We start from the raw sequence: 15,940 nt of genomic DNA on the forward strand, positions 1-15,940 counted from the left end.
ATGCTTACATGTTCATGGAGATGACGCTGTGAGATATTTGGAAGTAAAAACAAGGTTTTTTTTAGATATGGTATAAACAAGGTGCTTCACTCATGCTTCTTTCATACAAAACATTTGCTGAAGAGCAAACACTCCTGCTTTCCTTTTAAAAACAAGGAAAATACAGTGTGGTCTCAAATCATAACAACTATTACATATACAGTATGTCCTGTAATCCTTATATCACAATGTGTAATTTAATCTTAATCCAGTCCAGCAGCACTGCTGGTAATTCCTTCCTGCTTGCTTTTCACCAAGATGTGTTTATTTGTTCCCGGAGGGGATAAACCTCTACAGTGAAGAAATCTTGAAAAACATGAAAAATGGCTTTGGAAGAATGTTGATATAGTTTGGATTATAGCATGTTTTCACGTGTGAACATAGGACTAAATGAGGTATTTCAACTCAAACGAGATATCCATCATTTGAAAAGAAAAATATGTCATTCTTCTTAATTAAAGTGAATGTTGGGGCTTTCTTTCTGATCATATCTCAAAACAAAGTATTATTTAAATGCTCTTTTAAGTCACTATTTATGCAGATGATGTTGTATTTCCCTTTTTACCCATCTGATGAAATCCTCTGTAATTAGTAGTGTCAGAAAAAGTAATTTTTAATTTAAATAATCTGTTTAATCCGTTCCCCCAAAATGAAAATACATTATCTACTCTTTCCCATGCCAATGGAAAGTCAGGTTAAGTTTTGTAATCCACAGGACATTTCTGTAGCTTCACAGCAAAACTGTTGCTTCCTTCTTCTAAATAACTGATGTCGCTGGAGACTTGTTATATAATGTAAAAAACAACCAGGAAAAAAAAACAAAAATGTCTCCAAACAGCTCTTCCGGCGAAAAAAAGGGTGCCAAGAATGTCCTTTAAAATCAGTTTTTCTAACAAATTAACAACTACGTAGTTAAAAGTAAGTCACATAATTGATCCTTTATGGATTGTTGTGTCATAGACAGTAAAACTAAATCATAAATCAAAACAAAAATGCCACTAAAGTTTGCAGACAGTATTAGATATTTAAGGACGCCATAAGTTATTTTTTTTTAGATTTTCTCGAATAAAGAGATAAAAAATGCCATGTTTGATTTCACATGTCAAGTTGACAGCTCACCATTTCTGAAACCGAAGTGTCAGGTCATATTTTCTGAGGATGAGAGAGACCAACAAAAAATGGTCGAATGACTGTCTAAACTAAAGTACATAATTAAAGGAGTACTGCAACTTTTTTTGATGCAGTTTGTTTCTACACCAATAAGTTTTGGTTCTTCACACAGAAACACTCCTGTCTTCCAGTGTCTTCCAGTGAAAACTTATATATTTTGCTAAAACCAAGCCAGCGAGCTGCTGAAAATCATTCACCTACATCTTAATTACATGCAGCGCAAATAATACCAAATATCACTAATATGCACACTTTTTAATTTGCTTTTCCCCCCCAAGTGGTTGCTACAAGGTCTGAACACTAACAAAGAATAAAAATTAAAATTTCCATATAAACAACCAGGTCTGTTTCTCATTATAACACGAACATGGATCGGGGCTGATAGAGAGAGCCAAAGAAATGAAAGCCAGAAAGGAAACGCTGAGATTCATTTCATTTCATGCCAGTAAAGACAATTTGAATTTAACTAAGGATTGCAAGGTTAAGAGATAGAAAAATAGGAGTAGAAAAAAGGAGTGAGAGAGAGAGACATAGACACATGCAGGAAAGAGAGAGAGAGTTGGCTTAATAAAACAGGCCATTCATTGTGCAGCATGGTGGAAGGTAATCAAGTTATGATTAATGTGTTACAGCTGCCGTTATCTTTTCAATGAAGCTTGTTTTCGTCTGTCTCAGCCCCCAAGGTGCATATACACAGAGAGAGAGAGAGACACACACACACACACACACACACACACACACACACAGAGAGAGAACCGACACACAGGTAGGATTTGTGAGTCATGATGCACACTGTCTCACACAGGATGGAAAGCAGCACGCAAATCTCAGGGTACACTTGGTGAGTCATAGAGAGCTTGCACATGCATTTACACACACACGGCCACAGAAGTAACACACACACAAAGGTACCACACAGATATCCAGGTAGACATTGTGCATCATAAAAGATGAGAGAACACCCACACACAAGCGCACACACACACACACACACAATTGAGTGATAAGGTGTTGAATAAAAATGGCAGCACCTAATTGCGTTTCTTTGTTCGGGTAATTTGATATGCTCCACAGGCTAGGGCCTTAATCAACACCTTAAAATTACTAATCAAAATATTCTTCTTCTTCTTCTTCTTCTTTGACTGCCTGCTGCTGTGTGTGTGTTTGTGTTTGGGTGTGTTTATGTGCCCATCTCCATATTTGTGATTCATGTGGGAATTTTGACCCCTGATTCTTTGGTCCAAGAATATTATTTTATTGTGTCCTCCATGTCCTTATATCAGTGTGTTATACATTTAGATATCAACACGTTAATTATATAACTCCGAAAAGAATATCTGAAGTAAAATGTTATCAAAACACACAGCTGCCAAGCTACTAATGAGTCACTACTGTTGTTTGAAAACATAATACACCAAACATGACCCGAAATCACTCAAATAGCATATAATATCTGTTTAAATGTAATAATAAAAGTCAAAACAATGCAGCAGTTCTCAGTTTGCATCTGGATCCAGATTGATATCTTACACATACTGAAGGACAAAATGCAAATTTGAATAGAATACGCAGAGCCTGGGAACACTGGGGCTCTACAAGCATGAATTATGCAAAATTGCAATGCTCTAAGTGACTCAATTATCTACTGAGTTATGGTCATTTAAACATTTTGTCACTTCCATGCCATCTGTAGGCAAAATGCAATCAAATTGTGTTAAACTGCACAAAGCTGATATGTGCACATGCCATTTAATGTGCTTCTAAATGCAGAATGCATTCAAAGAGTCATAGAGATAAGTAGCACACCACATTTAGCATAGATCCTATGACTTTCTTGGAGGGGTGGTCAACAAAAGTGGCTAAAAAAATCTAAAAAGAAAAGATGTGTTGGATCAGTGGATCCAGGAAGAAAGGGTAGGGTCATATACCTCAGAACTGGTTCTGTCGTGTCATACCATGTTGACATTTCTACAATATGTGTCATATCACTTTCACCTTAAATGTTTACGGCCTGACTTTCATATCGGGTTGGAGGTGATGGTGGTGGAGTTATAGGCGAGAAGGCTGCCAGGCCAGTGACCACAGTTTAAGACTCCATTTCAGCATTCTTAAGTGTTAACCACTGGATATTTTTGATGAGGGATCATGGCGTTTTGACATTTGTAAGGGTGACAACATAAAATTGAAAATTGAACTTAAAGAAACCGAAATTTGCTACATAAAGAAATGTAAAGTTTGAACATATCTGTTGTTCCCAGAAACGTACATCACTACTGAAGGTGAATAAGTACAGGAGTTCTTTGAGGTCATCTTAAAAACTCCTTGACAGTCTGACAAAAGATGGATAATAGCACCAAGTACTCCAGTGTAAGAGGAAATGCTGTGGCACATCTTTTTTTATTTTTTGTTAGATTCAGTTTGTGTCTGTAACGGCTGAATATTCAGGATGTTTTTGAAAAGCTCTTTCAGTTGATGCGCATCAGACAAAGAGCAATAAAAGCTTCCTGCCAATGTCAGACCCGTCTCAGTGTTACATTGCGGGCATTTCGTTGGCACTCATCCTCAGTGACTTGCAGTGAGTGCAATAGCAGAATAAGCTTAACTTCCTCCATCACCCACATTATGCACAGTCAATAGAAAATATATTAAAGGTTAGAGATCAAAGCGAGGTAAAAAATATTTGTGAGAGTGTCGAATAATCAAGAGGAAAAGTGAGGAACAAAATAAGAAGCGAGAAGAAGAAGAAGCAGGAAATGCAGACGCACACAAGCACACACGCACGCACACATTTTAACACATTGTGGTTAGCTGTCCCTCCTGGCGCTGTCTGTTTTTCTTCTCCTTAACATTTAGAACAATTCACACCCCATCAGTGTGTGAGTGAGTGTGCACTTGTGTCTCAGTATGTGCACGAGCGCTTTTGTGTTCCTGGGTGTAGTGCTTCGGTGTGCATGTGTCTGCGTAGGTGGCTGTGTGTGACTGTTTTGGTGAGTTTGACAGCTTCACTCCCTGACAAGGTGTCTGACACCTCTTCTGTCTGTATGCCTTCATAAAGACGTGTGAAAGCTTGTCTCCTCCTGAAAGCACACACACGAAAACACATGCACTCTCTTGTTACCAGGTAGATTTGACTATAATAAGTCAAGTGTCTGCTTTAGTAAACCTGTCTGGCCCTTGCTGTGTGAATGAAAGGATTTGCTTTCCCTGCCAGTGATTTTTTTTTAAGAGTTGTCTTTTGGATGTTGAACACTAAGTATTAGCAAGCAAACGTATTTATGCTAACATGTCTCCTAGCTTCCCTCACTTGTGTCTCTTCCTTGTGTCTTAAGCAAGGAGACACTTGTGTTTCCTTCAGCAGCCTTATCTCACCCTGCTCCTCTTCTCCTTGAGGTGCATTTAAGACTATGTTCTGCATCTCATCACTGCAGACAAATCGACAATTGATTTCTTAAATCAGATCTGTCTGCACAATTATTTGCAGGTGATGAGATTGGATTTTTGTGTCCAGACATAGCCAACCTATCCTGGCAACTCTGCATGGGTTGCTGTAGTAATGACATAGGTGTCAGTAACTACTGTACGTATGCTGGTGACGCGGCTTTCCAACATGGAAGCATGAGAAATGGAGAACCATCGTCTCCCCTTCCAAAGAAGAATGTCAAGTTCTTAACAAACAACTTATTTCAGCGCTCTGATGCACTTCTGCGACTCTGTACTCGATTTTGTTATTGTGTGTGGCACTTCGAAAGACACAAAAGACAATGAAATCTGATGAGGGGCCAGAGTGTCCAGGCTGAAATGCATCTGTAGAAATCCAAGTTCAAATGTGGTTTAGATCTGATTTTTTGCTGTCCAGACTTCCTAAAATCAATCCGGATACAATCCAGATATGCCAAAAACAGATTTGGGCTGGCAGTCTGAATAAAAGTACAAAGGCATCCAGGATGGGCAAAGGAGGGGGAACGATTTCTGGGTCACGGGAGGAGAGAGGACGCAGGAAGCATGAGTTAGCATAATGTAAAGTACTCAGCACAGTGAGAATGTTTAACGTGACTATTGGGTACAGTGCTGACTTCCCGTTTTTATACAGTCACACGAAGTTAAAACAGTGTTTTTTATACTCCTCCTCAATTTTAGGGGACCGAAAGGATTTCAACCTTTGCTGCAAATAATTAATCTAAAACTATCATCAAGGTTATTTTGTCCAATTAAATACCCTTTTCCTAAAAGTTTGGAACTACATAAAACTAAAATGCCTACAGTGCTTATCTAATATGGTTCAAATTAAAGCTTAAGGTTGACACTTAAATCTCAAAGTCACTGTTTCATTTCAAGTACAGTGTATTGTGATTAAAGAAAAAAGGGTCTCTGTGCAAATACTTGAAAAACTGCACTGAGCCTCCCTAAACTAGATATCATGGAGACATCAGGTGAAAGTTTTCCCCTGACAGGAGACAGTTGGTCCATTGACATTGAATTAGTAATTGACTTTGTCAGCTAATAGACTTTAAGTTTGAAGTATTCCATCCAAATGAGTTTGATTTGAAATGTAGGGCTCCCAGCAGTTTGTCAGAAAATGTGCCCATAGCCCGAGAAAATGACCACGGCTGCTGTCATTCTGTCTCAGCAGTTGTTCCATTATTCAGCATCTACAAGGCTGCTTCAAGATTTATCTCCACATGGCATCATTACAGTCTGTCTCTGGTTAAGCTAAGGATGAGACTGGCTTATTGTCACAAATTACATCTGAGCTGCACAATATTACAGAAACACCTGAAAGTCAAAACTCATAGTCAAACTATGACGTGTGTCCTGAAGCATCAAAAAGCTGATTATGAACCCGGCAGCTTTTCTCTCTGCATTTACCAGGAAATGACATTCATTCAGAAGTAATAGTCTACAACATTTTCATGTAATTGAACAATTTGTGAACACAGGGACAACTGAACTAATCCTATGTTCATTATTCTAGAGAAATGTAAAATAAGACTCACATTAAACATCTATTTCTGAGCTGCATTTCTCTGTATAATCACAGTCAACAGCCTGTGTTTGAAATCACACTTTGCAGAGTAGTTGATTTTCAGAAAATGCCTCCCAGTTGAGTTCTTGCTGAGTTTCCATCAGCAAAACCTGATATGTGTATATATATATATATATATATATATATATGTATATATATGTATATATATATATATATATATATATATATATATATATATATATATATATATATAAATATATATATATATAAATATAAAAGACACTTCAGACTTTTAAGAATATAAGAAATATAACAGAATGCCATGTCATGCTTAATTTGTGTAAATGTCAGTTTCCTGGATCAAGCAGTGGGTTTCATTCTGCCTCACAGGGAAAAAGCCCAGAATTAGATTTCAGGTAACTTAATATATCTGTTGAACTGGTTCACAGATATTTGAAACTTTTGCTACCCTAAATAATAGAATTTAATGACGAGAAGCTGAAATTAAATTCGATATGCATAATCTTCCTCCATTCTGCTCCTACCTCTCTTTTACTTTTCTTGGCACTCTCCTTTTCAATATTTTGCTTCCATCTGTGCTCAGTTTTACGTGCAAGCTGCTTTATTTGTATCAGAAGAAATATTTTTATGGCGTTTTCGGAGTGTGGGATGAAGTATGTGTTCCAATATGTCAGCAGTGTCTTTATTGATGTACTTTGCTGTATTTCATTATGTCTTTAATGGTTGCAGGAAAGAAATTGAACTTGGAGAGTTGGATTTATTAACATTTTTCACTTTATTGCTGTCAGATGTTTAACTGAGGTCAGTTAAATAAGGAAGTCATTGACACTTTTATTCTGAGACTCTGCTAAAGTTACTTACAGCTTCCACTCGCCTCAAAACTGTTTAACACGAAATGCAACAAAATTATTCTTGGCTGAAAATCTGCTTTACATAACGAAGTGCGTTATCAGACATCAAACTGTTATTTAGTCTAAGTTGTACAGTTTTTTGTTTATTTTTTTCTGTACAGTCGATATAAAAGCACTTCTTATTGTTAAAAGGTATTCTAATGTTTTTTCTACTCTCTGTCTTGGCAGTGCCTGGCTCAGTGCCGATGGAGTCTCTGCAGAATACACCCTATGAAGAGAAGATCTTCATGCAGTGGAAAGCTCCCAACGAGACCAATGGGGTCATCACACTGTACGAGGTCAGTCAGCAACTTCCAACAACGCTCAGACTCAGTGCCAACTGTATCTGGTCATGGTGAAAGTTATTGGTTAGTACTGGGCAGCAGGTACACCTGTGGGATCTGCTACAATCCAAGACAAGATACCTCCATTAAAGACTCCATTTTAAAGGGGCACTATGAAGAAATTCAAAGTCAGAAATGTATATTTACCATATCAATGACGTGATAATACAAACTCAGACATTCATTTTTTTCCCACAACTTAATAAAACAAGCTGCTCTCAGAGGAAAATAAGGTTTATTCAGTCATGAAACAAAGAGTTTGTTTATTTAGTTTGTTTAGGCATAAAAACATCAGTCAATGAAGATTTCTTCTTATAATATCGAGTTATCACTCTATGTGCCAAATGAAATATGTGCAGGGGTGTGATTCTTCCGGATAAAACCGGAAATCCGGCTTTTCCGACATGAAAATGAGGCTCTCGCAAATCATGCAAATCATTTGTCATAATATTGACAAATGTAGTGAGTAAAAACTCTTAAAACTCTTACTCTTGTTAATCAAGCTAACTTAAAATTTCTTGCTACATGTTTTGGTCCAATAACAGAACTTAATTTTTCCTGGTGCTTCAATATTATTTCATTTGAAATGAGAAGTTCGTTCGCTGTCCAGCTGAGTGTTTACCAAAATTATCATTCTGAATTAATTAATTAATTAACAGCAATACTGTATGACCTTTGACCAAACACAGAAAGCGTAGAAGGCCTATGTTTCACATGGACATCAATTTGAACTGAACCTATTGGGTTGTGACAGTTTGTGAAGCAGAGGGTTGCAGGTGTGATCCCTGGCTTTATACTGTCTCTCGTCCCAGATCTCTCATTTCACCTTGGCTGGCCTTCCAGCAGCTTTCTGCTTTATTACAACAGCAGCAGAAACTCAACAATCCGTCCGTCTGTCTGCAGCCACAACCCACTCAGACCTCTGTCAGCCAACACTGGGGATATAACACCGAAAGATCATTGTACTTTGATAAGAGGACTGTATTGATTTGTGCATATTTGACAACTTTTTCAAGAATTATACTTGAGCGAACAAGGACAATTTAGAGTTGGAAAGAGAATGGAAAAAATCTATTCCGAGAGAAGTGGAAGGAGAGAAGACAAAGCAAGAGGAAAGCAAGGATGTGAGAGGTTCAGAGAGGAGAGGAGGGAGTCTTGTGACACAAATCTGAGGTCAAGGCTCTGCAGGTCAGTCAAGTTCTGCCAGATCAGAGTGACAAAGAAAATGGCCTTACCCACACTGTTTCAAAGAAAGCCATGCATACATACCATTGGCAATATAGTGTACATGTGTGTAAGAAAATTAAGTTTCTTCAGCGTTGCCATGGCAAGATGGCAATCTAATGTGTATCTGGAGCTTGAGGTACAGAAACAGTAGCGCCGTTTGTCATGTTTAATTTAATACATCACTGCCAGTTCATATTGTTATCAAATATGAGTTGTATCCAGGAATAGATGTGAACACTCATATAAAATTATATACGAGCAGCAAGTCAAAAGTGAGCGTCAGTTCTAGCGGAAGGAGAAAGAGCAAAATAGGGTTTGGAAATGAGAAAGTGGAAGAGAGACTTCTCCCCTGACAGCCCTTGAGACAATGTTTGGGAGTGAGTGAGATAGAGAGACAGATTGAGAGACGTGGGCGTACACTTTTGTGCGTGCGTGCATGTGTGTGTGTGTGATCATAGATGGTTTATTCGGGTTGAAGTTGACTTGAGCCCTCTATCTAATGAATTATTGACCTGTTCTCTGTCTCCTGTCTGCCTCTTATATCACTGCATCAAGGAGCTACCTCACACCAAGACCTGGCAGGGCTATTAGTGCGTGTGTGCGTGTGTGCATGTGTGCGTGTGCGTGTGTGTGTGTGCTTGAAAGAGAGTGAAGCACCAACGAAAGGAATGTGCGTTCTTGAACAAGTTGGTGAGTTTTCGAGTGAGTGTGTGAGAAAGTGAGTTGCAAGTGATGGAAAGTGTGTGAAGGAGTTAGTAAGGAGTCAGCGATAAAGTGTGTTCTTCAGTTTGTGTGTTTGAGAGGGAGAATGTGGGAACTAGGGAGGAAGTAAGTGTGCGTAAGCCCTCGTTATTCATGACAAAGTTTGTTCTTCGATTTATCTCTATATAGTATATACTCTATTTACTTAACCCATGTGCCATGGGGAGAATGAAAAAGACTCTCAGAGTTTGGAAGTCTTCCTTCCATTTGCGAAACTCAAGTTCATAAAGTTTCTTCATACGTTTTCTGTCAAACACCAAAAGGCCGTGACATGCTTCTCTGTCTGCATACAAAGCCCCTCTTAGGGGCCATGTTTGAGTGGGAGCGAGAGTTAAAATCAAGGGAGATGTTTATCGTGAATTCCCCCCTAAAATCCTTGTAACATTTTATTTTGTGTAAGAAAGCGATAACATGGCATTGACAAGCACTAAAGGGATATTATATCTGTCTGACGCAAGATGCTTTCACTCCGAGCTATCGAACAAATCAAAAGACTCCACTCTCAAGAAATACCATCACTTGTCTCGCAAAACTTTTTGAATCTCAAATACAGTCTTCACACGTACAGGTAAATCCGGCCTGGCCCCATCTTCTTTTTCTGTTGAGTTTTTTGGGAATTGTTATTAAGGTTGTCATAATACCAGAATTGTTAAATTTGATACAATACGAGTATAACAAATAACAATATTCAACACCTCTTTGGATAACACATCACAACAAAAGTTGCAGGCGCACAAATTGGATTTTTTTTTTTCTTTAGTTAACAACCTGCACACTGTGCTGGGACAGAAAAAGTCACTGAACCCATATGACACATTTTTAATAAAGAGATCGATACAAAATGAAAATCGGAATGAAGATATTTTTTTCTAGCTTCAGTACTTTCAGTATTATCTAATGTGGATATCGAATCATTTTAAGAACATGGTGTTGAAAAATGTATTGAAGGCACAAGACTCAACAACATCAACATGTTTGTAAAGTTTCTATTATAGTTTTTTACACCATAGTCGATATTGTCGAACGCTCTTCTTTGTAAAATGTCTTTCACAGATTTCATCAGCGTCTTGTAACACGAGCATATTATATGTAACATACAGTTTTCACAGCATCCACCTCTGATTTCACTTGGTTCCATTTTCTCTCAAGCCCTTCATACCTCCTGACATCAGTCGTCAGTCTCTCCGCTCTTTCTGCGCAATACAAAGACCACTCAGTACCATCTCTGAGACCTCCATTAGACCTCCACCCAGAGCTTGAAAAGCACTCTTCGCAGTCTATAAACCTCTTGGGAACCTCATCAATTCCACCTTGTTTTGTGTCGGTTTCATTAATGTGAATCTAAGCTCCCTGCCCTCTCTGCCCGGCGGAGGCGGCACAACTCTGCATCATCTGTTAAACATATCAGAGCCTCAACACAATGCACTGCTATTAGAGATAATTACTATAATTGCAGCTATTGACAGGATTAAAGGCATCATCTGCAACATCTAAAGGGGCTCTTGTTGTGTCCCATCCTGCTCTGTTGTCTCTTGTGTTATCTTTTTTCCACCTATCTGTTTCCCTCGCTTTTCAGGATAGAAACCAGATGAATTACATCTAGGACAATGAGAGGGAGGGGAGAACGAGGTGGGAGGGTGGGATAGATGGGTGGAGGTGGAGAATTGTGCGAAGAGATAAGGAGCATAAAAAGAACGAAGCGAGAACTGTGAGATGAGATAAAACAGACCATGTGAGCAAGTGGAAATTTGTCCGAAAGAGCCAGAATTCATCATATGGCGCGATTACATGAATTAATTCCATGTGCAAATATGATCACTTCATCTCCTGCATCCATTACTATAATTGCAGCTAATTACAGGATTAAAGGAAACATCTGGGTGAGATCTAAAGGGATCAAGGCCCCATTGCTCACTCCCTCTTGTCCTTTTCATCTGAGTGGGGATAGATGATGTCTGGGGAAAATGTAATGGGGGGGTGGATGGAGGTGAGGAGAGTGAGATGAGAAGGAAACATGATAATTTGAAGAGCAAAAAATCTGGAAGAAGAAAACTATTAGTCTTTTTCATGGATGTCAGGAGAAAGAACAGCGGTTCTAAAAGAGCGTTTTTGTTCTGTTTGATCCACCTCTGTAGCAGTTGTTATTTCTGTTCATGTGACATTAAACAAACAGAAAAACAAGAACCAACAAACATAGAAACCCATTGCAACCACAAAATCATAGGCATGATATATACTGATTATTATCTCTAAAATATAGACAGTCCACTCAGTATAATTTTGATTCATAAGGCACTGCAATCCGTTGTAATTTCTCATTTTGGACCTAAACTTTAAGCCCAGTTCAGATCAGATTTGTAACCAAATGAAGCTGTTTTAGAACTTTTCAGGGAAAAGTTGCTTGGTGTAAACTGGCCGGTTTCAGCTCGACTTAAGCCAGCTGATGATGTCGCCTGTGACTCAGATCGTCAAACATGGATGTTGTGAAATCACCAGTAGCTGTTTAGATAGGTTAGCTGGTCAAGTCAGTTACAAACTGTGAGCTGGCTGAAATGACAGAAGCTCCTGTAAAGGGAAATTGTGTTTAATGTTTAAGACTACCCTACCCTCAATGTGATTCAGATCTCTTTAATACATGCGGCATTGAGAGAAGACACAAGCATAGCGTTCTCTCCATGCCGCATGAGTTGAAGAGATCTGATTCATCACACTGAGTAGGTAATTCTTCAGAGAACTGGCAACTCTCAAACGTCAATATGGAGATTTTGCCTTACATTTTGACGACAAGCATGGGAAGGACGCTTTGCTGATCGACACCTGAGCCTGGACTGAAGGTTAAACTGCCGGCAGGAGTCTCAAGTAGACTCGGGAAAAACTCTGCTCCGACAAACGGAGGACAGGAATCCCGCTTGATGTCAGGCACAGGTGCTGTACAGTGGACGCCTTATCTATTTACGTACAGTGTAAGTACGGTGTTATGAATCATTTGCTGCACTAGAGTGTTGAAATGTTGGTAGACAGTGCATGTAGCCCCAAAGCTCATATAAAAAAGATTTGAAAACAAAATAATTAGAACTTCTAACAGAAAGCGATGTGGTGCTCTCCAGATTGCGATGACATGAAAATTGTTGACCTGTAGGTTGGTCAAACCAAATCAGAAAAGCTGTGATCTCAAGATTTGCTTCACTGCTTTTTTCTAATCAATGATAGTACCAGCATCTGTTGAGCTAGCAGGGGCTCAGGAATAACTCCACAGAGCCCAGCAGGGAGGCAAGCTAGCAAACAGAGAGGACCTGTAACGCATGGATAGCCTGATGAGGCAATCAAAGAAGGGATTGACAAGGTCATGATCTGTGCGTGCACGAATGTGTGTTTGAGTGGTTGTCTGCTATCTGTTCAGTAACAGCCAATATGTGTGTGTTATCTGAGGGGCCATAGAGGGCAGGTAAAGTTGCAGGGAGTCTTACATGAGAGAGAACATAGTCGTTTAAACCAATTACAGTAGAAGCTGTCAGTTAAACATCCAGTTAGGTTTATTTTTTACGCTATTAAACAGCTGGGGTGATATAAACATGCACATGAGGGATATATCACCAGAAAGAACAAAAATGACGAGAAAAAAAAGACATAGAAACTGCTGACACCGCTTTCTGTTTCAAACATCAAATGTCTTCAAACCCAATATTGTAAATTCCTACAGCCAAGTCCCAACTAATAGTTTACTGACCAGCTTGGATGCCAATTAAACTGCAACATGCCACTTTAAGAAGATCAGGGTGAAAATCCTGCATCAAATTTGAGCTAATCTACTCTGAGGAAGAAAAGTAACTCATTTGTCAAATTGCCATGATGTCCGGGTCATCTCAGATTCACCAGTGACGTTCATTATTTTGGATTACTGGTTCACAACATGACAAATTCTCAACCTGATTGGCAGTGACCACCCAAAACGGAGGATTGGATTGGATAGACTCATTTATCAGCAGTTGTGCGATGGCTGACAGAAAGGTTCTTCTCAGACCGTGGCTAAATTGACATCGAAGAATGACATAGTGATCAGATTAAGTGCCAATTAAATTTGCCATGCCAGTTTAAGAAGATCACAGTAAAACCATGCATTTCATTATTCTAATCTGGTGATACTGTGTTTCCCGATCCTGGTCTGAAGTTTCTTGTACTTACAAACTGTAGCAGTGTAGCCAGGAGTTTAAGTAAGACACGACCACAGGACAAGAGGAAGACGTTTTAAAAATGGCGGAACTATTTGGGGAGAGGTTATGTGAGTTGGTTATGTTACTACTCCAGGGCGCAGAGACAGTTGCTACACATCAGCTGAGAGGAGATTGGATGGGAATCAAATGTGATTGTAGCAGCGCCCTCTACTGATTGTATTACTTAACATCGATACCAACATGAAGGACGCATGGAAGTATGTACAGAGTGACAGTTGTATCGTTTGAAACTGACTATCTAGTCACATCGTAGGACTTGCAATGTCGAGTAAGGCAAATTCAACCTAAAGCTGATCTTTAACCTTAACTGACACGTTTTATTTCATAAATGTAACCAAAGCTTATCCATCTAAGTGGCAAAGCAGCAATAAGAAGTCACTGCTAAACAATCTCTTTTGCCATTATAAGGACTATGAGGACAACCCTCCAGACTGTGGAGAAACGTATAAGAATGTTTTGCTGACAAACCTTTGAGCTCCTTAATCCAACACACTAAAGCAATAGGCTACTAGTACTGTATGTAGTTATTCTGGTCTGGTGTTGTGTGTGAATAACTTGACGCTCCAATTCCTCTCCTCTCAAGTAGGGCCTTTAATCAATCACAAAAATCAATACTGGCAACCAGTCTGGCATTTATTTCAGTGAGTTACTCTGTTCCAAGCTGTTGATTTCTGTAGAAACTGCAGACATATAGTTGTTACATTCTCTTCCCTTATCACTGGTTTCTGAACAAAGGAATGATTGATTCTCATTAGGAGAGCAGCAGTCGCCTGAGGTGATCTTGCTATCGATTCTGTTTACTGTTTACTGAGCGATGGCAGCACCGCGGCTCGCCTCAGTGAAAAACAAGAAGTTAAAGACGCCTCAGAAAATCCAGCAGGGCATGCGACTGCTTGAAGACGGTAGGACAGAGGTCAACACATTTCTATGCAAACTCAGAGCATTTGAAAGTATAACTTAGGGAAATCAGTGTTTTCAGAGGAAACAGGGTTGGCCTCAAAAATACTCCGAATTTTAGATTTTAGCATATAAAATAATCTGTAAGAAAACATTATTATAGGTGAAAGTACTCCAGATAGTCACTGATGTTGCATTAACACAGCACTCTGGCCAATTTGTAGTTGTTCCTATAATTTAATAAAAACAAAACTGATGTTTGTTAACTGATAAGTGAAATTAATGATCCGTTTTACTAATGTTAGGAAACATTTTACAGGACAAGACATGAATAAACCTAATTAAGTGGTTGACTGGTGTTATTAGGCTGCCAATCGGTTTTGGAGATTACATTCATGTTGCCTCAGTCAACCCCTTTGTTTACATGTGGAGCACAGAATGAGCCGTTAACAAAGACGAGTGCTCTGCTGTCACAACTGTTTACTGACAAGTAGCTTGTTTGTGGATTTGACCTCGGCTTGCGACTCATGCCAGACTCAAAGCTTAACACCGTTTCTTACTGGAAGTTCACTTTGAGTCTGAGACACGCACGCTAACACGCACTCAGACTGCTGATTAAGATCGGCAAGAGAAGATCTCTGCAGTGCCCTGCAGTAGTGTGTGTGTGTGTGTGTGTGTGTGTGTGTGTGTGTGTGTGTGTGTGTGTGTGTGTATGTGTGTGGACCATATGCGTCTTTTCATCTGCTCTTCAACCACACACACACACACACACACACATGCAGAGAGGCTTCCCTGCTGGCTTCTGTTTCAACAAGATCTGAAAGAGATACAGAAAGAAAGAAAGAAAGAAAGAAAGAAGGAAAGACAATAGAAATACTGATCAGGTCTATGTCTGTTTGGATTAGAAAGTATTGGCCACTCTTAAAACTTACAGACTAAAATAAAGACAGACTAAGAGGGAAAAGCAATCTTATCTATAATTTCCATCTTCTTCAACCTTCTGTTTCTTCAACGTCTCGTTCTCTGTATTGTTTTTCATTTCTGTCAATAATGGACTATATTTAGCGTGGCTTTTAAGTCCTTGAGCTGCTGACCCCGTTTACTCTGTCACACTGCCTGTCTGGCCTGCAGGGGAATGGCCTAGTATCACTTACACCTGTGTGTGTGTGTGTCTGTGTGTGCCTGTGTATAGTAATGCAGCTCTGCCTTTCCTTTGTGTATCTTGAATATTTATTGGAGAAGTATAGAGTTTCAGGTTGTGAGATTTACTTCTTCCATTAGATGTTTTTGATCTAAATATATCAAAGTTTCGATTGTGGCAGTATACAGTATGTCTATTATTATAACTAACTTTGCAATTGCATAAATAACAGT

The 15,940-nt window shown here is 39.1% G+C and overlaps 1 protein-coding gene across 3 annotated transcripts in view; it reads left to right on the plus strand.

Annotated features, from left to right (window-relative positions):
* ptprt (protein tyrosine phosphatase receptor type T) overlaps positions 1-15,940 on the plus strand; it is a 257,994-nt gene that overhangs the window by 65,671 nt on the left and 176,383 nt on the right. For all 3 annotated transcript variants that reach the window (XM_073468585.1, XM_073468587.1, XM_073468586.1), the window contains exon 10: positions 7,294-7,403. In XM_073468585.1, the coding sequence (XP_073324686.1) occupies positions 7,294-7,403 (110 nt within the window). The remainder of the gene's footprint in view (positions 1-7,293; positions 7,404-15,940) is intronic.

The sequence above is a fragment of the Pagrus major genome, chromosome 6 (assembly GCF_040436345.1).
Source record: "Pagrus major chromosome 6, Pma_NU_1.0".
NCBI classification, from domain to species: domain Eukaryota; kingdom Metazoa; phylum Chordata; class Actinopteri; order Spariformes; family Sparidae; genus Pagrus; species Pagrus major.